Source organism: Ursus arctos, unplaced genomic scaffold (assembly GCF_023065955.2).
Source record: "Ursus arctos isolate Adak ecotype North America unplaced genomic scaffold, UrsArc2.0 scaffold_15, whole genome shotgun sequence".
Taxonomy (NCBI): domain Eukaryota; kingdom Metazoa; phylum Chordata; class Mammalia; order Carnivora; family Ursidae; genus Ursus; species Ursus arctos.
In genome coordinates, this window is record NW_026622819.1 from 62,811,011 (window position 1) to 62,837,213 (window position 26,203).

The following is a 26,203-nucleotide window of genomic DNA, read 5'->3' on the forward strand; positions in this document are numbered from 1 at the left end:
CATGTGCCTTGTAGAAATGTTGGGAGAATTAGAAATAATTATAAATATTTAATATGTCATAGTTTGATGCTCTAAAACAACTAGTATATGCTATTATGATAAAGGAGACTAATGCATCAGTTCTAATACTTTGGGTGGTTGGTGGTAGGGCGGTGTTAAGAGCTTTTGTGTCAAGCCTTTAGTTATGTAGCTTAATCAACGCCCTTTTCAAAGTTCAGTAGGGCTTTCAGATTCTGGAAAGTTGTTTTACTCTTGTCACAGTTATAAGAATTAGTGTGCGTTTGTGTGTAAAATAAATTAGATGGTCAGCTCATTGCTTTATAAGAGGAGGCTACCTTTCCAGTGACCTGAATTTTTACATGCTCAGTGGAACATCCCTTTTACAAGTATTAAAGTATAGTTAGCTAATAGTTAGAACCTTGACTAATAACTATGGTATGAAGCCAAGGAAGGAAATAAGAGTTTGAAAAATTAGTTATATTTCACAGAGCATCATTGTCTCCCTCTGTGAGGAATCAAGAAAGGCACATATGTAATACCCAAGGTGTTTTGGTGTCTCTGGACAGCATGATTCAGCCCAGGAGACTGCTTGGTTATAATCCAGATTTTACATAACATGTATAGAATAACCACATACGTCACCAGAAATAAAGGGGCTTAGGGATAACCAGAGGTTCAAATTTAGGGTCTCCTGAGGTGGATCTGACCTCATTTCTCCTGTCCTCATTTTTCCATGTTCATCTTCCTTAGCCTTTTGCTTTCTCTTATACAACTGAGCAAGTGCTTGGTCTTCATAAGTCAGGAAGAAAATAAATCCTTATTTTAAAGTGTGGAGGGACAAATAGGAAGGGTCTGATTATTCCTTGATTTAGTAATGTAATGTTGATTAGTAATGTGATCTTGGTTATGGTCTACTCTTTTGTCTTTATAAAGGAGGGAGAGCAGAGGATATATGGGGTTACTCTTTCCTCTAATGATAGATCTTAGTGGTAGAAGTAGATTTGAGGAATCCCCCGTTGTTTAGGCTCTGGGTGAACAATGGGTGCTAACCACCTGGCTAGTACCATAAAAGTACGTTGAAGAAGTTACAAGGCTGGGAAAAGCTGCTTATTTGAGAGGTTTTTACTGATAATCTCCTTATTCCCTTTTGTAGTTTTTTGATAAGTGATAATCTTTTTCTCCTTTAAATGTAGGTTCCTCAGAAAATTTTGAGTAAATGGGAAGCCAGTGTTGGTCTTGCTGAACAGTATGATGTTCCCAAAGGGTCAAAGAACCGAAGATGTGTCACCAGTTCAATCAAGTTGGACAGTGAGGAGGATATGCCATTTGAGGACTGTACAAATGATCCTGAATCAGAGCATGACCTGTTACTTAATGGCTGCTTGAAATCTCTGGCTTTTGACTCTGAACATTCTGCAGATGAGAAGGAAAAGCCTTGTGCTAAGTCTCGAGCCAGAAAGAGTTCTGATAATCCAAAAAGGACTAGTATGAAAAAGGGCCACATGCAATTTGAAGCACATAAGGAGGAACGAAGGGGAAAGATTCCAGAGAACCTTGGCCTAAACTTTATTTCTGGGGATGTATCTGATAAGCAAGCCTCTAATGAACTTTCCAGGATAGCTAACAGTCTCACAGGGTCCAGCACTGCCCCAGGAAGTTTCCTGTTTTCTTCTTGTGCAAAAAACACAGCAAAGAAAGAATTTGAGACTTCAAATTGTGACTCTTTACTGGGCTTGTCTGAGGGTGCCTTGATCTCTAAACGTTCTGGGGAGAAGAAGAAGCTCCAACGAGGTTTGGTGTGTAGTTCAAAAATGCAGCTCTGTTATATTGGAGCAGGTGATGAAGAAAAGCGAAGTGATTCCATTAGTATCTGTACCACTTCTGATGATGGAAGCAGTGATCTGGATCCCGTAGATCACAGTTCAGAGTCTGATAACAGTGTCCTTGAAATTACAGATGCTTTTGATAGAACAGAGAACATGTTATCTGTGCAGAAAAATGAAAAGGTAAAATATACTAGGTATCCTGCCACAAACACTAAGGTAAAAGCAAAGCAGAAGTCCCTCATTACCAACTCCCATACAGACCACTTAATGGATTGTACTAAGGCAGCAGAGCCTGCAGCTGAGACATCTCAGGTTAATCTCTCTGATCTTAAGGTATCTACTGTTGTCCGCAAACCCCAGTCAGATTTTAGAAATGATGGTTTCTCTCCAAAATTCAACACAGCATCAAGCATTTCCAGTGAGAACTCACTAATAAAAGGTGGGGCTACAAATCAAGCTCTATTACATTCAAAAAGCAAACAGCCCAAGATCCGAAGTATAAAGTGCAAACATAAAGAAAATCCAGTTGTAGTGGAACCTCCAGTTACAAATGAGGACTGCAGTTTGAAATGCTGCTCTTCTGATACCAAAGGCTCTCCTTTGGCCAGCATTTCCAAAAGTGGGAAAGTGGATGGGCTAAAACTACTGAGCAACATGCATGAGAAAACCAGGGATTCAAATGACATAGAAACAGCCGTGGTGAAACATGTTCTGTCAGAGTTGAAGGAACTCTCTTATAGATCCTTAAGTGAAGATGTGAGTGACTCTGGAACATCAAAGCCATCAAAACCATTACTTTTTTCTCCTGCCTCTGGTCAGAATCATATACCTATTGAACCAGACTACAAATTCAGTACATTGTTAATGATGTTAAAAGATATGCATGATAGTAAGACCAAGGAGCAACGGCTAATGACTGCTCAGAACTTGGTCTCTTATCGGAGTCCTGGTCTTGGGGACTGTTCTACGAGTAGTCCTGTAGGTGCATCTAAGGTCTTGGTTTCAGGAAGCTCCACTCACAGTTCAGAAAAAAGTGGAGATGGCACTCAGAACCCAGTCCGTCCTAGCCCTAGTAGGGGTGACTCTGCAGTGTCTGGAGAGTTGTCTGTATCTGTACCTGGCTTCGTATCTGACAGAAGAGACGTCCCTGCTTCTGGTAAAAGTCGTTCGAACTGCGTTACTAGGCGCAACTGTGGTCGATCAAAACCATCATCTAAATTGCGAGACGGTTTTTCAGCCCAGATGGGAAAGAACACATTGAACCGTAAAGCCTTAAAGACAGAGCGCAAAAGAAAACTCAACCGACTTCCAGCTGTAACTCTTGAGGCCGCACTGCAGGGAGACAGAGCAAGTGGGGGTTCAGAGAATGGCTCCTCAAGAAGTGGGCTAGAAGACCCTGGTAAAGAGGAACCCCTTCAGTTAATGGGCCATTTAACAAGTGAAGACAGTGCCCATTTTTCCAGTGTTCATTTTGATAACAAAGTCAACCAGTCTGACCCTGATAAAATTCCTGAGAAAGGCCCTCCTTTTGAAAACAGAAAGGGCCCACAGGTGGATACCGAAATGAACAGTGAGAATGATGAACCTAGTGGTGTAAACCAGGCGGTGCCTAAAAAGCGGTGGCAGCGTTTAAACCAAAGGCGCACTAAACCTCGTAAGCGCACTAACAGATTTAGAGAGAAAGAAAACTCTGAGGGTGCCTTTGGGGTTTTGCTTCCAGCTGACCCCATAAAGAAGGGGGATGAGTTCCCAGAGCATAGACCCCCTCCTTCAACAAACATACTAGAGGATACGCTGGTAGATCCAAATCATGCCAGCCGCTTAGATTCAGTTGGACCACGGTTGAACGTTTGTGATAAATCCAGTGCGAGCATTGAAGAGATGGAAAAAGAGCCAGGAATTCCCAGTTTGACACCGCAGCCTGAGCTCCCTGAACCAGGTAAGGACTCCTGACAATGATAAGGATTAGGGAAGTGGTGTTAATGTTACCCTTACGAAGTTGGTCTGTTTTGATGGAAGGGCTAAGTGTAAATTGGGAGGAAAGTATCACTTGAAGGGAGAGCTTTATGTACAAGGTCTGAATTTTGAGGGCCAGGTTTCCATATACTTTCCAGAAATTATGTTTTACCAGAAGGTATCTCTCCCTTTTACTTACTTGAGATAGAGTGAGAGAGCACAAGAGGGAGGTCAGAGGGAGAAGGAGAAGCAGACTCCCCACTGAGCAGAGAGCCTGATGCGGGGCTCAGTCCTAGGACCCTGGGATCATGACCTGAGCCTAAGGCAGACGCTTAACGACTGAGGCACCCAGGCACCCCATAAGTGTACCTTCTGTAAAAGTTTAAACTGTACAGTGTTACTGTTTACACATTATTGTGCAATAGATGTCTAGAACTTTTTCATCTTGCATGTCTGAAACTATACTCAATTGAACAACAATTCTGTTTCCTTCTTCCCCACCCCCTGGAAACCACCATTCTCTTTCTGTTTTTATGAGTTGGATTACTTGAGATATCTCATGTAAATGGAATCATGTACTTTTTGTCTTTTTGAGATTGGATTATTTCACTTAGCATAATGTCCTCAAGGTTCATCCATGTTTTAGCATATGACACAATTTCTGTCTTTCTCGAAGCTGAATAATAGTCCATTGTATGTACATACCATATTTTTTTTATTCATCTATCAGCAGACATTTAGGTTTGGACATTTAAGTTGCTTCTATCTTGGCTATTATGAATAACACTGCATTGGACATGGGTGTGCAAATATCTCTTTGAGATCACATTTTCTTTTCTTTTAGATGAATGCCAGAATTGGAATGGATCATTATAATTCTATTTTTAGTACTTTGAGGAAAATTCCTGCTTGTTTTCCATAGTGGCTACACCATTTTGTAATCCTACCAAGAGTGCTCTTAGTGTTTCAATTTCCTCACATCCTCACCAGCACTTGTTATTTTATTTTTTTTACAGTGGCCATCCTAACAGGTATAAGGTGGTAGCTCATTGTGGTTTTGATTTGCATTTCCCCAATGATCAGTGATGTTGAGGATCTTTTCATATCCTTATTAGCCTTTTGTATATCTTTTTGTGTATCTTTGAAGAAATATCGCTCCAGGTACTTTGACCATTTTTGGAATTGGGTTGTTTTGTTACTGAATTGTAGGATTCCTCCCTTCCTTTCTTTTTTCTTTCTTCTTTATTCCCCTTTTTGATATATGGTTTGCAGATATTTTCTTTCATTTTGTAGGTTGTCTTTTCACTATGTTAATTGTTTCCTTTGCTGTGCAGAAGATTTTAAGCTTGATGCATTCCAGTTTGTCTTATTTTTGCTTTTATTATCTGTGCTTTTGGTATCCTATCAAGTAAATCATTGCTCATTTTAGTCATGAATCAAATCTTTCCCCTTGTTTTCTTCTGGAGTGTTACAGTTTCAGATCTTAGATTTAGGCATCTGATCCATTTTGAGTTAATTTTTGTATATGATGTAAGATAAGGACCAATCTTTCGTTTGCATGTGGATATCCACCTTTCCCAGAACCATTTATTGATGAGACCATCCTTTCCCCATTGTGTAGTCTTAGTACACTGGTCAAGGATAATTTGACCATACTGGAGTTTATTTCTGTGTTCTTCATTTTGTTGCATTGACCTACATGTCTGTCATTATGGCAATATCATATTGGAATGTAGCTTTATAATATATTTTGAAGAACAGATGTATTTGTTCTTTGCCAAGATTGTTTTTGGCTATTTGGTGTCCATTAAGATTCCATGTGAATTTTAGGATTTTTTTTTTTTTTCCTGTTTCTGCAAAAAAAATGCCACTGGGAGTTTGGTAGGAAGTACCTGGCTGTCTCAGTTTGTAGAACATGTGACTTTTGATCTCAGGGTCATGAGTTCAAGCTGCATGTTGGGCCTAGAGCTTACTTTAAAAAAAAAAAGTGTTGAGGGACACCTGAGTGGTTCAGTGGGTGGTTAAGCGTCTGACTCTTGGTTTTGGCTCAGGTTATGATCTCATGGGTTTGTGAGATGGAGCACTCAAGCTGGAGCACAGCCGGAGTCTGCGTCAAGATTCCCTCCTTCTGCCTACCCCCCCCCCCCCCCCCGGCTTGTGTGCACGTGCACTCTCTCTCTCAAATAAATCTTTAAAAAAAAGTGTTGAATTTTGTCAAGGCCTTTTCTGCATCTGTTGAGATAGTCATGTGATTTTCTTCATTTTGGTAACATTTGTATTACATTTATTTTTTTATATGTTGAATCATCTTTCCATCCATCCCAGGGGTGAATCCCACTTGCTCATGGTGTATAATCCTTTTAGTGTGCGGTTGTTGAATTCAGTTTGCTAATATTTGTTGAGGATTTTTGCAGCAATGTTTATAAGGAATATTGGTTTACATTTTTTTTAATAAGTATATCTGTCTGTCTTTGGTTTCAAAGTAATGCTCTCTCATAAAATGAGTTTGGAAATGTTCTCTCCTCCTCAGTTTTTTGGAAGAATTTGACAAGGTTTGGCATTAATTCTTTTTTAGATGCTTGGTAGATTTCTCCAATGGAGCCGTCTCATCCTGGGCTTTTCTCATTTGGGAGGTTTTTGATGACTGGTTTAATCTCCTTACTAATTCAAATTTTGTATTTCTTCATGACTCAGTCTTGGTAGATGGTTATATTCTAGGTTATCCAGTTTGTTGGCATGCAGTTCATAGTAGTTGCTTATAATTCTTTCGCTTCTGTGGTATCAGTTGAAATGACTCTAGTTTCTGGTTTTAGTTATTTGTGTCTTTTTTTCCTTGGTTAATGTAGCTAAGCCAGAAGTCAAAAGTCACACACTTAACTACCTGAGCCACCCCAGGCACTCCTGGAGATTTATTTTGACCCTTGATGAGGGCCAAGTTTCCCTGTTTCTTTGTGTACTTGATTTTTTTCCCCCTGAGTTTTATGCATTTGAATAACAACCACTTCTAGTCTTTAGGGATTGGCTTCAGACGAGGAAGGGCTTTCACCAGTCACCTCAGCTGGATGTTCTGGGGATCTCTGGATCCTTTTTTGGAGCGTGGGCTTCTTTGGACTTGTACAGCTAATTTCCTGATTAGGGAATTCTGTGCATTTCTTTTTCAGGGGCTTGTAATCTTGCTCCCTCTAGCGTTTTTCTGCAGTACTGAAGGTTTTTGTGTTACTGCAACAATCTTTCTCACTGTTTTCATTCTCAGTGGCTCCCAGGTATGCAAAGAGGACTGGCTTCCCATTTGCTCTCAAAAGCAGGCAAGACAGGTACTAGTCCCTTGGGCAGTTCTCCAGAAATCCAGATTGCCAAATGCTGGCTCCACTCTTTAACCTTTTTTTTGTAGAAAGATGCATAAGTTTAGTACCTTCTGATATCACCAAGCTGTGCTGGCCTTTGACTACCTCATTCCAGGCCATCTGGTTCCTCAGCATGCTGCCCATTCTCTGCCTTGTTTTCAGCAACCCTCAGGAATCCAAACTGTGGGTTCTGTTAATGGTCCCAGTCGTCTTATTCTGGTCTCTTGGGCAGCCCTGTGAAAAGCTGGTATGTTGGAAACAAGCTCCCCATCCCCAAATCCCCCTTTCCCCCAATCCTTGAGAGGAGCTTATCTGTGCCTGCATTGGGAGTAGCAATCTCAGATAAAGTGAATTGGCTCTTTTTAAAGCCATTTCCAATGCAGTAGTTCTTGTCTTTGGACTTCCCTGGGGGTACTACAACTTCCTAACTGGTTTCTAGAGTACTCAAAAAGGTATTTTAGTGCGTCTACTGTTACTTTGGTGTCCTGTGAGTGAAATTGTGTAGGGGCTCTCATTCTGCCATCTTGCTGTTGGCATTCTTTCTTCATGTCTTTTTTTTTTTTTTTAAAGATTTTATTTTCAGATAGAGAGCGCACATGCGTGCAAAAGCGGGGGCGGGGTGGGAGGATGGGCAGAGGGAGAGAGGGACTCCAAGGAGAACTTGGGCTGAGTGCAGAGCCCAGCGCCAGGCTCCATCCCATAACCCTGAGATCACAACCTGAGCCGAAACTAAGAGCTGGACACTTAACTGTGCCACCCAGGCCATCCCTGTTTCATGTCTTTTTAATGGCAAATAACACTCCATTGTATGAACAAACCATATTTTAGTCTTTCATCAACTGTGATAGACATTTGGGTTTTTTCCACTTTTTGGCTTTAATGAATAATGGTATTATCTGAACATTGTGTGCAGTGTTTTGTGTGGCTATATTTTCATTTCTACTGTTTATATATTTAGGAGCAGAATTGCTGGGTCATTTGGTAATTATATATATATATATATATATATATATATATATATATATATATATATATATATATATATAAAACTTTTGAAGAACTCCCAGAATGTTTTGGCAAAGGTGTTTTGCCATTTTACGTTCATATTAGCAATATAGGAGGGCTCCAGTTTCTCTGCCTCTTTACTCGCACCTGTTTGGAATAGCTGTCCTGGTCAGTGTCATGTGGTATTTCATTATTGTGCATTGATTTTCATTTCCCTGAAGGCTGTTGAGATTAAGCATCTTTTTTTTTTTTTTTTTTTAAGATTTTATTTATTTATTTGTCAGAGAGAGCACAAGCAGGCAGAGCAACAGGCAGAGGGAGAAGCAGCAGGCTCCCCGCAGAGCAAGGAACCCTGTGGGTGACTTGATTTCAGGGGGACCCTGGGATCACGACCAGGGCTGAAGGCAGACGCTTAACCAGCTAAGCCACGCGGGCAACCCTAAGCATCTCTTCGTGTATTTAGTGGTCTCATGTAAATCTTTTGCAGAAATATCTGTCTGGATCCTTTGCCTGTTTTTTAACTGGGCTGTTTGTCTCTTTATTATTTAATTGTAAGAATTCTTTACATGGTGTAAATTTAAGTATTGATATGATTCACAAATATTCCATTTAGTGGGTTAACCATTTCCAATTTTGATTATATATTTTGAAGCACAAGTGTTTTTAATTTGGATGAAGTCTAGTTTGTGTTTTCCTTGGTTGCTTGTGCTTTTGTGTCATGTCTGTGTAACCATTGCCTAATCCAGTTGTCTCGGCACCATTTATGTTAAAAAGCATATTATTTTCCCATTGACTGGTCTTGGGATCTTAGCTGAAAATCATTTGACCATAAATGTGATGATTTATTTCTGGGCCCTCAACTCCTTTCTTTTGATACATATGTCTTGTCTTTATGTCAGTACCACAAAGTCTTAATTACCCTGTCTTTACAGTAGTTAATTATTATAGTTTTGAAATTGGAAAGTATTAATCCTCCACCTTTGTTCAAGATTGTTTGGCTTTTCTGGGTCTTTCGCATTTCCATTTTAATTTTAGGACCAGTGTGTTCATTGCTGCAGGGTTGTACTGGATCTGTATGTCAGTTTGGGCAGTGTTGCCATTGTTAACAATATTGAGTTTTCTAAACTATACACAAGGGATGGCTTTCCATTAATTTAGTTGTGTTTCATTTATTTCAATGATGTTTTGTAGTTTTCTGTGTATAAGTCTTATGCTACTTTTATTTACTTTGTTCCTAAGTATTTTATTGTTTTTAAAAAATTTTGGTTTTGGTGCTATTATAAATGAAATCGTTTTCTTAATGTCATTCTTAGGTTGCTTATTGCAAGTATACAGAAATATAGTTGATATTTGTGTGTTGATTTTGCATGTTGCAACCTTGCTGAACCCATTTTTTTTAGTTCTGATTGTTTTATTGTGAATTCCTTAGGATTTTTTATGTACATGATCATGTCATCAACTAATGTAGTTTTACTTCATCCTTTCTAATCTGGATGTCTTTTATTTTTTTTTCTTGCCTAATTGCCCTAGCTAGAGCCTCCAGTACATTGTTAAACATAAGTGGAGTAAACAGGCATTTTTGTCTTGTTCCTGGTCTTAGGGCGAAAGCATCCAGACTTATATTAACTGTGATGTTAGCTATGACTTTGAAAGATGGCCTTTCAGGTTGAGAAAGTTCCCTTACATACTTCATTTGTTAGATGGTTTTCCTATGTCTGTTGAGATGATCATTCCTTTTTGCTCCCTTTATTCTGTTAACATGATTTATTAATTACATGGATTGATTTTCTTATGGGAGCTGCAAATCTACAGGAGGACCAGTCACCACTTCTCAAGAACTTATTCTCCCTCCTGCTCCCCTTCTGCTTTGTGCCAGAGCACCTTTCCTTGTGGTCTTGTGTAGGTTTGGACATGGCGTACTTTTGCTTCATTGTGATAGAGTCCTTTGGGGCATTAGTTTATTCTCTTTTAAACTTCTGCCCCTTACACTTTAGCAGGATCACAAAAAAGCCCTCAGGACAAAATCCATTTCAGTACTATATTTCTCTGGGTTATTTGTTAGTTTTTGGTTTGTAGTTCTTCACAGTCTTGTCAGTGCTTTGCTGACAAATTTTTAAAATACTTTATACAGCATTTTGTTTGTTTTAAAAGGAGGTTGAACTCAGTAACTTAACTATTATTATGAAGAGATGTTTGGATTTTTGCCCTTTTTACCCCCCTTCCTTTAACTTTTTGCCTCTGAGATTTCAGATCTAGGAAAGTAGATGTACGACAAGGGCTAATAATATGTAGTGAGGAGTGATGTTGCTGTTAGTACTGTAGTCCTTTAGGAAAATTCACCATTTTGATGAAAAAAAGAAAACTTTGTAATTTGGTCTTGAAAAGACTTAACTTTTTAAAAAAATGAACTTTATTCAATAAAGTTGAATATAGTCAACTTTATATACCATAAGGTTCACACGTTTTAAATGCATAAGGAAGTGATTTTTAGTAAATTTGTTGAGTTGTGCAACCATCCCCATAAATCAGTTTTAGAACATTTCTTCTACCCATTAAGATTCTTCTATCCCATTTATGGTTAGTCTGTTTGTACTCCCAGCCCAGCAACCACTAATCCACCACTACCCCCACTCCCATTTGCCTTTTTGGACATTTCATATTAATGGAATCATACAATATGTGACCTTTTATGTCTTGCTCTTTTCATTTAGCATAATGTCTCTCTGGTTTTGTGGTTTATCCATATTGTAGCATATATCAATATTTTGTTTTTTATTGCTGAGTAGTATTCCTGGGCACAAGTATACCACATTTTATGTATCTGTTCTTCAGTTGGTAAACATTTGGGACTGATTTAACCTTTTGGATATTTTATTATTTTAGCTGGTTTATATACACATTCTGTAGTCTAAAAAGATACTGCTAAACTTTCCTGTATGAGTAATTTATATCCATATTTTACAACAGGTTCTGTCTCTGTGCTAGGAATTGATGTGTATTTGCCAAGAAATTTGGTGATGGTTATATTTTGGCCCCTGCTCTGTTTCATAGTTGCTCTGTGCCATGTATTGAGTTTTGCATGATTTACTCATCTCTCTGTTAGCTTTTGTAATTTTCTCCCTTTTAATACTGAAGGACTAAAACTTAGTGTGAGAACTTATTCTGTGAGAGAAATGAACCCAAAGACAGAGTGGGGGACAGTAGTTTCAGGAGGAAAGGGAGGGGACGGATTAGCCCATGGAACCTTCTAAGAAGACAGAACATAAGCTGTCTAGGACTGAGATATAATTAATGTGGGGAGGTAGTGATGGATGGGGGGCTGTGAAGGGGTGGGGTAGGATAAGGGATCTGATGATGTGATAGCATAGGGATTTGTTTTAGTAAAAAGAACCCAGTGGTTTTGGAGCGTGGGGAGATTTTGGTTGGAATCATGGCCTTGCAACTTAAGTAGTGGACTAACTTGAGTGGGCTTAGGCAAGGCACTTTCCTCTTTGAGCTTCAGTTACTTTTTTTTTTAAGACTATTTTTTTAAGTAATCCCTACACCCAGTATGGGGATCAGACTTAGAACCCTGAGATCAAGAGTCTCGCTCTACTGACTGAGCCAGCCAGGCGCCTCTCAGTTACATTTTTTATAAAATGGTGATGTCATCACTTACCTTGAAGTGAAGATGAGAAATTCATGAATGTTAAATGGCTGAACCGTGACTTGCCTGCACATAGTAAACCCGTGTTATTCCCTGTCATTTTTTGGTCTTAATTGTGTTGAAAAATGTCTTTAGTGTTTGAAAATTTGGATGCTATCTGATGGGAATATATTAAAGGCATAATCTATTTGCCTCAGAGCATAAAGTTATTACCTATTAACTGTCACAGTTATATGCACAGATGCATATACTTATTTCAAGATGTATTTTGTCTTTTCTCCAAGAGAGTTTTTTAAACATTATTATTTGAGGGGAACATTTTATTTGAGGGGAACATTGTTTGGCTGATGGTTTTAACTTCTTCTGAAATACTTGCTTTGGGAAGAACTCACAGGTTTATTGTCTAAAACTGAGAAGTTTGGAAAATTGCATTGGTCGAAAGGTTTAACAAGCCCCATAATTATATTGGGAGCTATGTATGTATATAATTTTGATAACAATTTCAGCCTCTGCCCTTAACTTTCTATTTTTCTATTAATACTTTTATTTTTTTAGAGCAGTTTTAGGTTTCTAGCAAAATTGAGAAGGCACAGAGATTTTCTATATACCCTTTCCACACACATGCACAACCTTACTATCAACATCCCCCCTGGAGTGGTACATTTGTTAAAATTGATGAATCTACATTGACACATTATAATCACCCAAAGCCCACAGTTTACTTTAGGGTTCATTCTTGGTGTCGTACATTCTTTGGGTTTGGACAAATACATAATATCATGATTATGGTATCATACAGAGTATTTTCACTGCGGTAAAAATCCTCTGTGTTCTGCTTATCTGTCCCTCTCTCCATCCCATGTGCTTCCCCCCCCCACCCCGTCCCCTGGTAACCACTTTTTATGGTCTTCATAGTTTTTCCTTTTCCAGAATGTATGTGTGTAATCATATAGTATGTATATAGCCTTTTCACATTGGCTTTTTTACTTGGTAATATGCATTTAGTGTCCTCCATATCTTTTTCATGGCTTGATACCTCATCTCTTTTTAGTGCTGAATAATGTTCTATTGTCTGTACATACCACAGTTTATTTATCCATTCACCTATGTCGTGGTTGCTTCTAAGTTTTGATAATTATGAATAAAGCTGCTTTAAAAATCCATGTGCAGGTTTTTGGGTGAATATAAGTTTTCCACTCCTTTTATATTAGATATAAATAAACTAAGTGGTATATTACTACTATTACTACTATGAAATTACAGTAGTTAGAATTAGAAAAAAATTATTTTTCATATCTCATACTAACAAAGTTTTATGGCTTTTTTCCATATGTGCTATCTAAGGAGTCAAAGCCTTTTCCAAGTTCACTGTGCCTGTGATCTGACCTTTTCCTTTTGGTCTCAACTTTTGCATTTCTTTGATTGAAAGAACACCAGTAGTCCTCATTCAGCTGAGGCAGAAATAGTTTCCTCTGAGAGCATTGTGTCATAAAAACCTCTTGTCTCATGAGTAGACTATAACCCTACATTCTGTATGCATTAGCTTTAGCTCCCAAAGACCTTATAAAATGACTAAAGCTTGTTAAACTGGGACAAAGTTTTATTGGGAAATTATAGTAGATACTTGTTTTACCATTAATTCAAAGAAAAATGGTATGATACTTTGAAATTTTGACCGTAAAACATGACAATTTTTTTTTCCTAAAAGGTACCCCAAACTCTGTTTGTTTTTGTCTTATTTTCTGTCTTCGGCATACATGCCGTATACTTTTTATGTCAGTGAGTTAATGGTATACATGTAATTAATTATATTTTTTTAATGATTCTTTTTTTTTTTTTTAAGATTTTATTTATTTATTCGACAGAGATAGAGACAGCCAGCGAGAGAGGGAACACAAGCAGGGGGAGTGGGAGAGGAAGAAGCAGGCTCATAGCAGAGGAGCCTGATGTGGGGCTCGATCCCATAACGCCGGGATCACGCCCTGAGCCGAAGGCAGACGCTTAACCGCTGTGCCACCCAGGCGCCCCTATTTTTTTAATGATTCTATTTAGAAATATTCCTCAGTTTTCTAATGTGAAACTCACATCACAATCATGATATGAAATGTGTGTAAAGTGCTTTTGAAATTCACATGGTAGTACTGATTAGGTAAATATTCTGTCAGAACTATCTGTCTAGTATTCTGCATAATCCAGAGAGATGTTATTAAAATAACTTAACAGTATATTTTTTGAATTTGCTTGATTTAGACTTTGTTTTATTTTATTAAAGATTTTATTTATTAGGGGCACCTGGATGGCTCAGTTGTTAAGCGTCTGCCTTTGGCTCAGGGCGTGATCCCGGTGGTCTGGGATCGAGCCCCACATCGGGCTCCTCGGCTGGGAGCCTGCTTCTTCCTCTTCCACTCCCCCTGCTTATGTTCTCTCTCTCGCTGGCTGTCTCTCTTTGTCAAATACATAAATAAAATCTTAAAAAAAAAAGATTTTATTTATTAGAGAGAGAATGGGAGACCACGAGGCAGGGGGTAGGCAGAGGGAGAGGGAGAAGCAGACCTCCCCCCTGAGCAGGGACCCCGACACGGGGCTTGATCCCAGGACGTTGGGATCGTGACCTAGGCCGAAGGCAGATGCTTAACTGAGCCACCCAAGTGCCCCTAGACTATATTTTAATGTTAGCTGTATCTGTCACTATGGGACACTAGGTAGTTTCAGTTTAACTTTTTTTTTTTTAATTTTTAAATCTTTTCCTTAACTTCAGATGGGCTGTGTATATGTGTGTAGAGCAACAAAAGTCTCTTCGCTCTCAACTTCTGCATATGACAAACCATAGGAAATCACTTCTAGCCTCTTGGAGCTTAAGCAGTGTTTTTGAGGGTTTCCCATCTCTGTATCTTTGAGAGTGCAGAGATGGTTGCATGAAAGCAGTGGGCTTTCCTCTAACTTTGGTTAATACGAACTTGTTTCTCCTCTTTTAGCTGTGCGGTCAGAGAAGAAACGCCTTAGGAAGCCAAGCAAGTGGCTTCTAGAATATACAGAAGAATATGATCAGATATTTGCTCCTAAGAAAAAACAAAAGAAGGTGCAGGAACAGGTACACAAGGTATGTTTCAACATTTCAATAGTCTTTTCATCGGTACTTTTAGGATTTTGCAGTTTTGCCTTCAATATCATGTTTTGTCTGCATGAGACAATAATTTCCTTAACTGGGATCTTGCTTTTTCCATTTTTTACCTCCAGCTTTTGGTACTACTTAGAGTATACACGAAATGTATAAATGACACTATGCACTGTGTGTAACATGTATGTGTATAAATTTTTTTCTCCCTTTGCTTTCAGATAGTAATGATTTAAGAATATTATGACAATATTTATTAAATTTGTAGAATTTATTTTATTTATTAAATATTTATTAAATATTTATTAAAATTGTAGAATATAAAATATGGTAGATCATAATTTTTCATTTTTATTTTTTTTTAAGATTTATTTATTTGAGAGAGAGAGTATGGAGGGGAGGGCCAGAAGGAGAGGGAAAGAGAATCTGAAGCAGACTCTGTGCTGAATACGGAGCCCCATGTGGGGCTCGATCTCACGTCCCTAAGATCATGACCTGAGCCAAAACCAAGATTAGAGGCTCAACTGACTGTGCCACTGAGGCACCCCAGGACTGTAATTTTTTAAACAGATATTATCGATACCTTATTTGCCTTATTTTTGAATTCAGTTGGTTTTTGTTTTGTTTTGTTTTTTGAATTTTTATTTAAGTAATCTCTACATCCAACCTGGGGCTCAAACTCATGACCCTGAGATCAAGAGTTGCACACACTTCCAACTGAGCCAGCCAGGCCCAGGCAGCCCTTAATTCAATTTTTTTAAGCTCAGTTACTTTAAAGTAAATTAGAGACATTTTACTTTCTGTTCCTAAATAATATGTACCTCTAAAAAAGAGAACATTTTCTTTCATAAATGATTTAACTTTACTGTATCTTATAAGATCAGTTTATCTAATAACAACAAATCCATATTCAGATTTCCTCACTTGTCCTCTAACCTTTACATTTGATTTATTCATTCTAGGACTACACATTATATCTGGTTGTTACATTTCTTAAATTTCTTTAAATCCAGAACAGTCCCCCTTTTTTCATTACCCTATCTATTGAAGTAATGAGACTAATACCTTTACAGTATCCCCCTTCTAGATTTGTATGACTGCTTCTTCATATGTTTCACTAAACTCATTCTCTATCTTCCTTGTTATGTGGAAATTATAACTAACAATTTGATGGATTCAAGTTAAACAGTTTTAGCTAGATTAAATTAAAGGTGCTACTGTGTCATATATTGCATGGCATTAGAAGTTGTCCACAGTCCTGACTGATTTCCTTTAAGTCCTTTTGCTCTCTTTGATCAAGAAGCAGAATGTCGGGTTCCTGGGTGGCTCAGTTGGTTGATTGTCTGACTCTTGGTTTCAGCTCAGTCATGATCTCAGGATCCTGGCATCAAGCCCATACATCCAGGCTGCATGCTCAGCCGGAAGCCTACTTTTCTGCTTCCCTTCTTCTCCCCTGCTTGCAGGCTCTCTCTGTCTCAAAAATAAATAAATAAAATAAAATAAATCTTTAAATAAAACAATGAAGCAGTATGTGTGTAATTACTTTGACTTCAAAAGAATATCCTCTTCTCTATCCACCATTTCCCTGATGGTTTTTAAAAATCAGTTGAAGAATCCCTGCCTTTATCAATAATTTCATTAGGGATTATGAAATGAAACCTTTCAGATTTTATTATTTCTTCTACTTGCATTAGCTGGTGAGCTCTCTCATTAACTGAACACTTTATTGTCTTGATATACATGAAAGGACGCATAAATGCTTATTTCTTTCCTAACTTAACATGGGAATTTATTATTAGCTGCTTTATTGATGACATATTACAAAATCTTTTGTGGGTGGGGAGGATTATCACTATAGCCTTAATGAATTTTTATAGCTTTAGTGTATCTCAACTGCATTTTTTCCCTTTTTAAAAATTCATAGTAAAATATATATAACAAAAGTTATAATTTAGGTATACAGTTCTGTGTGATTAAATACATTCACGTTGTTGTGAACCATCAACACCGTCCATCATCTCTAGAACTTTTTCATGTTCCCAAACTAAAACTCTGTACCTATTAAAAAATAACTTCCCACTTTACTCTCCCCTCAGCCTGGCAACCACCATTCTATTTATTTTCTTTATCTCCTCCTCCTTTTTTTTTTGGCGGGGGGCAGTGAGAGAGCGCGCACGCATGCACGCATGTGGGGTGGAGGAAGGGCAGAGGGCAAGAATCTTAAGCAGGCTCTAATTGTAGCACAGAGCCCAGTGCGGGGCTCAGTCTCATGACCCTGAGATCATGACCTGAGCCAAAATCAAGAGTCAGATGCTTAACTGACTGAGCCACCCAGGCTCTCCCATTCTGTTTTCTGTCTCTCTGAATTTTACTGTTCTAGGTAAACCTCATATATGTAGAATCATACAGTATTTGTCCTTTAGTATATGGATTCTTTTACTTAGCGTCATATCTCCAAGGTTCATCCATGTTGTAGCATGTGTCAGAATATCTTTTCTAAGTGCATTATTCTTTTTGACTCTGAAATTATAGCAACTTTGGTCTATGGATTCTACTTTTATTTTTTGCCGTTAGGTAAGTTCCCGCTGTGAAGAGGAAAGCCTTTTAGCCCGATGTCGATCTAGTGCTCAGAACAAGCAGGTGGATGAGAATTCTTTGATTTCAACCAAAGAAGAGCCTCCAGTTCTTGAAAGGGAGGCTCCATTTTTGGAAGGGCCCTTGGCTCAGTCAGAACTTGGAGGTGGACATGCTGAGTTGCCACAGCTGACCTTGTCTGTGCCTGTGGCCCCGGAAGTCTCTCCACGGCCTGCCCTTGAGTCTGAGGAATTGCTAGTTAAAACACCAGGTAAGATGGGGATGGGGTCTCAGAATATAAGTAGATAACGATTTTAGCATTTTGTGATGAGAAGCCAATAGTGAATCCTGTACATTAAACTACCCACTTTTGTCCTGGGAAATCCTGAAAGTGCTGGCTAATTGGATATAGTTAATGACCACGAATTGGTGGTACACTGTCCAGAAGACGTGTTTTAAAAACAACTCTCCTTACTCCACTGTTACTCTTCATGATTGCTGATAAGCCACAGTGTGAGTCAACACTCAGGATAGCAGGGTTTGGGGATGTGTAGTACACACTAATAAACACATGAAATTTATGCTTCAGATATTGGGTCTATCAATTCTTGTGTTACTTAGGAAGTTGTTTAACCTCTGAACCTGTTCCTTCTTTTATAAAATGGACGTCATAATGTAGTTTACCTGATACATTGTAAGTAGTTAAGTGTAAATATTCCCTTGAAGTTAATTACCGATTGCTTTTCACTTTATCATTCTTTATGTACATGTCACCTGGTGTGAGTTGAATCTAAATATACTGTCTCTAATTTACCTTCTGATTCTTGAATATTGTAGTCACCCAAGGAAAATTTTGGATGTAATTTTTTTTTATATTCCCAACAATAGCTTGTAATGGTACTCCTTTTATTTAAAAAAAATAAAGTACTCCAGTTGTGCTTATTAATCAAGTAAGACAGAACCAAAAAGACTTTAAAAATAGTAAAGATAGTTTTTATTTCATAATTTAGCATGTACTGAACTCTGTTATTAGGCTCTTCTATATGATTCTTAAGGACAGTCCTACAAAGTAAATGTGTTTTTTGTTTGTTTGGGAGCAGAATAAAAATTGTAACCCTGGTCCTGTTATGCCCAGCACTCAGGCTGTCTTCCACCGCACTTCTCCTTTTGTGCTTACTACCAATTAAGTGTTAAAAAGATAGTTCTGCCCTTTTGATTTCTTCCTTAGTCCTTTTATGATATGTACATACACAGACATAAGAACATTTTCACATTGTGTCTGTATTGAGAATTGTTTTCCTGTTTTTTTTTAATGTTAACTAATATTTTAGAATAAATAAAGACATTCCTATCCTGTCCCTCCCCAGAAGATGATGAGGAAAACATAAAATATATGGCGACTCATTTTTCTGTGGCATATGAGTTGTTGTTTTTTTTTAAGTTTGTGCCCAATTTCTAAGCCATCTAATGAAAAGATACATGCATTTCAGGAAATTATGAAAGTAAACGTCAGAGAAAACCAACTAAGAAACTTCTTGAATCCAATGATTTAGACCCTGGATTTATGCCCAAGAAAGGGGACCTTGGCCTTTCTAAAAAGGTATGTTATTTTAGTCAGTTCTAAAATACGATTAAACCATATGGAAATAGGGGATTTTAAAAATAAATCTTTTATTAATATTTAGCAACACTGTTGCACACATACATAGAAATTACAGAATGGCAGAGTACATTTGTCTGGTCTAAGAGATCCTATATTGAGAAGCTGTTTTGCATTTGTATGGACATGAGTATCAGTTGGTTTTAGATTTTCCTTTCAAATGAAAATGAAAAGAGCTTTTAAGATTGAGTAAAGTGTGTGTTTGTTGTCATTTCTTTTCTGGGATTAAAGCCTCTTACCTGCTTTCTACTTCACTTCTGTCTCTAGGAGCCACTAACCTACTCTTATCCCATTGTCTTGTCTCCATAACACCTCAGAAAAGACTCAGCTCAGTTATAAAGCAGGCAGAAACATTTGAACTTAAGTTTTTGAGCGTGCAAACATGGTTTTTATTGTCCAAGAAGACATCATTAAATAGTGGATGGAAATAGGAGGTTATTTTCCTGGATATTAATTTTTAGGAAACATCCTATTGCCCATATGTGTGAGGAATAACTCAGAGTAGGTGTTAGAAATTCAGTATTTAGGGTGCACAGGTTTCCTCTTAAAATTTTCTTTCTTTAGGGGAAAAATACAGATTGTAATCAAATCAAAAATAGAGTTTTGAGACTTCTTTCACTAGCTATAACGGCATCTATCATTTAATTCTATATTGAGGATCCTGGTTTTTGTTTTTATCAGAGTTATTCACCCATCTGGATTAGCATGTAAATGTAAAACTCTATTTATTTGTGTTTTTGTACCTCATTTTAAAGCCTGCATTATATCCTTTAATTCTTTTATTCTTTTCAAAGTCCATTTCCTAAGACGTGTCCTAGTAAGGCTATGATAGTTTCCTTCTGTAGTATTTTCTCTCCTGGCTTTGTCAGATCTTAGCCACTTGTAAGCCACTTGTGATAAATTTAGTAGTATTATAAAAGGTGAATTATTAAGGCTGTTGCATTACTGCTACAGGTGAGGTAATGACAAATTTTAAAGAAAATCAGAATTTAGGCCAGTTTAGTGATTGATTTTTTTTACCTGTTTTATTGAGATACAATTGACATACATCAGCTAGTGATTTGATTAATGTATATAGTGAGCATTTGGAATTCACTGCTGTATTTTAGCGTGTTTTGACCTCAGAATTTAGGGACTTTACAGCAAGAATAGCATCTGTTATGTTGACTTTTTGTGGCCACTAAATTTTGTTTTACAGTCCTGCTGAAGGATATTTTTATTGTAGAAGACATTTTCTGGGACTGGAACTAACTCATACAAACATTAGTAGGGGAATAAAATGTGTAGGAAATTATTTTTGATATCTGAGTGTTTTGAGTTTTAATGTTGTTTTCATTTCTATTAATCTACAGCCAATTAAATCAGAAAGGCATTCCATGATTCAGAGCTTTCTGGTGTATGTGCTGCTGAAGTGAGCACTGATTCAGAGCTTTTTAATATTTAGAATTCATCAAGTAAATAAACCTTTGTAAAATCTAATGGCTGTAAGTGCAGTTTTAAGAAGATGGATTTTAAACACAGGGTGGTATGGAATAGAACTGAGATGGTGCGTCTCTGGGAATATACCCTTTCTCTTTGTCTGCCACTCCAGTCAGAGCACCATTCTGCGTCTGCTTGATATAATGGGAGTCTCTGGTTAACCCCCCCACCCCAAAGGAGTGTGTGTTTGTATGAGTCTTTTAGAGCTGTGTTTTTTGTTATTTTGATGTTTTTCCATGTAGTTTCTGTTCAACCCATTATTATTAATACTGTTCATTTAATTGTCAGAGACAGAATTTCTGTATCTGTGATAATAGTTCAACTTTTGACATATAATATAAAGGATTTATTTTCTGTTCCTCTGTAAATCTGTTGCATTTTGTTTATTTGTAGTGTTATGAAGCTGGTCACTTGGAGAATGACATTAATGAATCACGTAATGCATCTCATTCTAAAGAGTATGGTGGAGGTGGGTATTTTTGAGATTAAAAAAAATGTAATACAAAGTAACTATGAAGCACCTTGTCAGCTAACTAGAAAAGTTGTTACATATGTAAGCAACAGCAGTGAGGTTGCAACTTTCAGACTTGTTTGCCCAAGGGGCACCTGGCTGGCTCAGTTGGAAGAGCAATGAGACTGTTGATCTCAGGGTCATGAGTTTGAGCCCCACAGGGGGTGTAGAGATTACTTAAAAATAAATAAATAAACTTAAAAAAAAGAAAAAGAAAAAGAAACTTGTTTGCCCTAAATATGCTTCCTAACAAGGTGCATGACACTAGAAAATTGGATGGTCATTTTCAGCTTTATGCTGAAATTAGTTACATGAAATTAAAATTATATTAGAGTAAGGAAGTGTTAGGAACAACAAAAAATCTGCTACTTAATTTTCTTATTAGATGATTCTCTTAACTGTAATCGTTACTTTCTTGGCTTTGATTCAGTTTTTATTCTATAGGACAGAAAATGTGGAATTTGAGTTGAAAGGGAAATTACAAGTCACCTAAGCCTATTTTTCACAAATAGTCTTAGTTTCTTTTGTCACATCTGTGATCTTTGGTGAGTGAGCATGTGCTTGAAAAAGAGAGCTTACATTTTGAGTGTGGTCCATGTGGTTGCTTCTTTTAAGGGCTTGGAAATCTTTTATTTTTTATATTTTATATATATTTTTTGAAGTTTATCTTATTTTTTATTTATTTAAAGATTTTATTTATTTATTTGACAGAGAGAGACAGCCAGCGAGAGAGGGAACACAAGCAGGGGGAGTGGGAGAGGAAGAAGCAGGCTCCCAGCAGCACAGAGAGCCCGTTGCGGGGCTCAATCCCAGAACCCTGGGATCACGCCCTGAGCCGAAGGCAGACACTTAACAACTGAGCCATACAGGCGCCCCTGAAGTTTATCTTATTTTTTTTAGAGAGAGTGTAAGCAGGGAGGGGCAGAGGGAGAAGGGGAGAGAAAAGTCCTAAGCAGGTTCTACTCTCTGCACAGAGCCCAACCCAGGGCTCGATTCCATGATCCTGAGATCATGACCTGAGCTGAAATCAAGAGTCAGATATTTAACTGACTGAGCCACCCAGGCACCTGGGCTTGGAAATCTTTCAGATTGCATTTGAATCTGACTCCTGAAGGTTATACATGGTGATCTTGGTTCTGCCTGTAGGAGGAACAGGCAGGCCTTCATTCAGTAACATAATATTGTATTTTGAGCATTTCCTCTACCAGATCCTTTGTTTGTTCAGTCCTTTCGTTGCTTTAGGACTGTTAGCTTGTAAAGCATTACAGAGAGTTAGGATACTATCCATATTATCCCTGTTCTATGGAAAAACATGAAGACGAAAGAGGTGGCAGGGTTGAATTAAATACAGACCTGAGCCAATTCATTGCCACACTACCATCTTGTTACCCACCCCAGATTTTCTCCATGCCAATTCTTTGTACCACTTTGATCATTCATCTGCCAGTGCCATTTATTGGTTAGTGTCATTTCTGAGATATTAGCCCAAATTTCAGCACGTGGCATCAGATGTGGTCTGCCAGCAAAGGGTATCATGGGAAGGTTATATTACATGTGATCTTTTTTTAAAAAAAGCTTTATTTATTTGAGTGAGAGAGTGAAAGAGCGAGCACACAAGCAGGGGGAGGGGCAGAGGGAAAGAGAGATGCAGACTCCCTGCTGAGCTGGGAACCCCACACAGGGCTCCATCCCAGGACCCTGAGATCATGACCTGAGCTGAAGGCAGACACTTAGCTGACTGAGCCACCCGGGCAGCCCTACACGTGTTTAAAAAGATTTTATTGATTTTTTGAGAGAGAGTGAGCAAGCACAGCGGGGGGGGGGGGGGCGCAGAGGAAGAGGGAGAAGTAGACTACCCGCTGCGCAAGGAGCAGGATGCAGTACTCAATCCTGGGACCCCAGGATCATGACCTGAGCCGAAGGCAGACGCTTAAACAACTGAGCCACTCAGGCGCCCCTTAAATGAACACATCTTTAAATATGACCCATGATTATTAAGTTTTCTAATAAGTAAATCTAGTAGTATGTTAGCTTATGTTAACCTTGTGTTCATATATAATTTCATAGTCACCAGTTTGCTAGCTTGCTTTTAAAAAAACTTTGAAAATATCAGCTCTTATATTTTTATAGTTTTTATAAAACATACAACCTGTACTTTATTTTTTGTAAATTTCATCAACTGTTTCAGCTCCTGAGAATTTTGAACCTTTATTCTGCTATCATGTTAATTCTTCTTTTAGTCATAGGCAGTTGGCAGCTTTGATAGCAGAGCTTCTTCATCTCCATCAGGTAGTCCCAAGAAAGAGTACTAAGCCAGTTTTCTAAAGTCTAGACTTCATGTTGATAACCTAGCCTAATTATCCTGGAACATTTTATGAAATATCACTTGAGATTTCTCTTCATATTTCTGTAACAAAAAGTTGAAATATGTGTAATAGACAATGAGGGAGAGACTAGAATTTCATTTTATAAATATGCCAGATTAGATCATACATTTATTTTGTTGAATATTCAAGATTTTAGTACTATTGTGTGAATATCCTTTAAGCCACTAAATGTTTTGGGGGAGGTCTTCCCTTTCCCCAAGCCAGATTTTTGTATTTCAGCTTTTCATCTTAATCCTTAAATCATACTGATATAATTTACTGTCTTTAATTGTGGAGGTCAGGTTTTAGTATGTTTTCCTGACTACTAAATATATTTCCTCCCCGTCTATAGGATATTAAAGTCCTTTGAGGAACTATGAAATCTTTCCTTTCAATCATGTAAAATGAAATTGCTTTAACCTATTTATTCATTTACCATTTAATCTGTATGAGACAATTTATATGTGTAGCTATTTCCCCAACTAATTACATAGTCACGGGTAAGTCTCCTCCTCTCTGTGCCCTTTTTCCTCATCTGCTAGGTTGGGGAATTAAATGGACTTTAAGATTGGTTTTTTACTCTTAACATTACATAATTCTATGAGGTCCTTTTAGTTGAAGATAGGATTTCTTGGACACGTGAGTGAATAGCCAGTAGGTAACGAATGTTTTCCTGTCATAGGCACTACCAAGATATTTGATAAACCAAGGAAGCGAAAACGACAGAGGCATGCTGCAGCCAAGGTGCACTGTAAAAAAATGAAAAATGACGACTCATCAAAAGAAACTCCGACCTCAGAGGTATTACTCAGTTCCTCATCTTTTGACCTTCCAAAGAAAATCTACTCTTCACAGTAGAGGCCACACCCCTCTTTCCCTTGAGTTTACTTAAGAATAATGTTCTGAAACAGCTAATTAATAGCTATGAGAAGACATATATGGCAACTATGGCTATGATCTTTTTAAAAGATCACAGCCTATGCTCTAGGTGTCTGATAAATTTTATAACTTTCATTACGAAGTAAGCTTTTTCTAAAACCAAAGCACAATAACAAGTAACCGTATGATCTGAATGAAGTTGGATATTGCCCTTTAAAAGTTGAGACTGCTACAATAGAGGGGAAACTCATTTGCTTATTTCTTGAGACCATCAACTGCTTAATTTTAGAATAATGTTTGTAAACATTGGCTTTAAGGAAACAAAGGTAGATTTAAAACCATTTCCTTGTAGAGCATCAGTGCAGTCATTGATGCTATCTCTGGCTTTTCAACTCAAGTTAAAGGAGAATTAGAACAGGTGAGAGGTCAGCTTTACACATTATGATACAGAGTGTTTCTTTCCAGGATAATTTGAATAGAATGCCCAAGGGGGGCATTATTTAGGAAACACTGATCTTGGAAGGACAAATAAGTAATCAAATAAACTTAAGAATGTTTTCTCTCCCTTAGTGAAACCTTAAAATGGAACAGCTCAAAAAGTTCCAGTGGAACAGCCTCAGAGCAGTTAGTGGCAGGGCATGAGGCGCCCACTACCCGCCCAATCACAGCAGGGTTAGAACTAACATTGCATGCAGTCCGCCCGCGTGATTGGCTGAACATCTGTAAGTGCTTAATGGCTAGACAAATAGCAGCCCAGAGGGAGGGGGTCAGATGGAGGAGACATCAATAATACAGATGTGGGACATTATTTTTTCTCTGCAAGGGAGAACTGATGACACACAGAACGGCTGCAAGCCCCAAGGAGACTGTTGAGGAGGGTGTAGAGAACGATCATGGGATGCCGGCATCTAAAAAGCTGCAGGGCGAACGAGGTGGAGGAGCTGCACTCAAGGAGAATGTTTGTCAGGTAGAGGATGTTGCCCACTTGCATTGTGATTGCTTGCTTGTATTTTAAGAGAAGCCCTCTCCATCTTCTCTTGATAACCCAGTCATGGTTAGAATAAACATTTTCCTGGATGATTCCCGTGGAGTCACTTCCCTTTAAGGATTTAAGTCTTACCCTTTCTCACAAAAAGAGAAAGGAAAAGAAATATTTAGTGTTGGTGAACCACTTGCCCTTGTTACTCATGAGTAGATGCCATGAAACAGGTCTGAGATGGGAGAAGGTGAATCTGTGATTGCTTAAAGATCATTTTCCTGTACGTTTCATGCTGTGAGAATCTCTGGGTTTCTAAGGAATGTTGCAAGGGAAGTTTTCACTTTGAGATTTCTTTTGCTTTCAAGTAGTGACTTCAGAGAACCTGCCACCTGTCTTTTTATATTTACTTAATAAGTATTTATACAGTGTTCACTGTGTGTGTCAAGAGTTTCCATCACTTTATATATATTCCAGGGGTGCCTGGGTTAAGCAGCCAACTCTTGATTTCCACCCAGGTCATAGTCTCAGGGTTGTGAGATTGAGCCCCACATTGGGCTCCGCACTGGGTGTGTAGCCTGCTTAAGATTCTCTCTCTCCCTCTCTCCCTCCCCCCACTCCAGAAAAATAAATAAATTTTAAAAATAAATAAAAATGAAACTTTTACAAATATTAGGTCATTTAATCATAACAGTCTTGTGGAGTAGATTACCATTATTATCGTCATTTTTATAGATGAGGAAACTGAGGCACAGAGATATTACATAACTTGCGTATAGTCACACAGCAAATCCGAGCTCAGAGATGTTACATAACTTGCTTAAAGTCACACAGCAAAGCCGGGATTCAGACTCAAGCAATCTGGA

General features: G+C 38.0%; 1 protein-coding gene across 14 annotated transcripts in view; it reads left to right on the forward strand.

Moving 5' to 3' along the window:
- Window positions 1-26,203, forward strand: part of NSD1 (nuclear receptor binding SET domain protein 1) — a 146,917-nt gene that overhangs the window by 79,463 nt on the left and 41,251 nt on the right. For all 14 annotated transcript variants that reach the window (XM_048224250.2, XM_026511049.4, XM_057312356.1 and 11 more), the window contains 7 exons: window positions 1,194-3,765; window positions 14,753-14,877; window positions 17,467-17,737; window positions 18,957-19,066; window positions 20,999-21,074; window positions 24,165-24,283; window positions 25,185-25,328. In XM_048224250.2, the coding sequence (XP_048080207.1) occupies window positions 1,194-3,765; window positions 14,753-14,877; window positions 17,467-17,737; window positions 18,957-19,066; window positions 20,999-21,074; window positions 24,165-24,283; window positions 25,185-25,328 (3,417 nt within the window). The remainder of the gene's footprint in view (window positions 1-1,193; window positions 3,766-14,752; window positions 14,878-17,466; window positions 17,738-18,956; window positions 19,067-20,998; window positions 21,075-24,164; window positions 24,284-25,184; window positions 25,329-26,203) is intronic.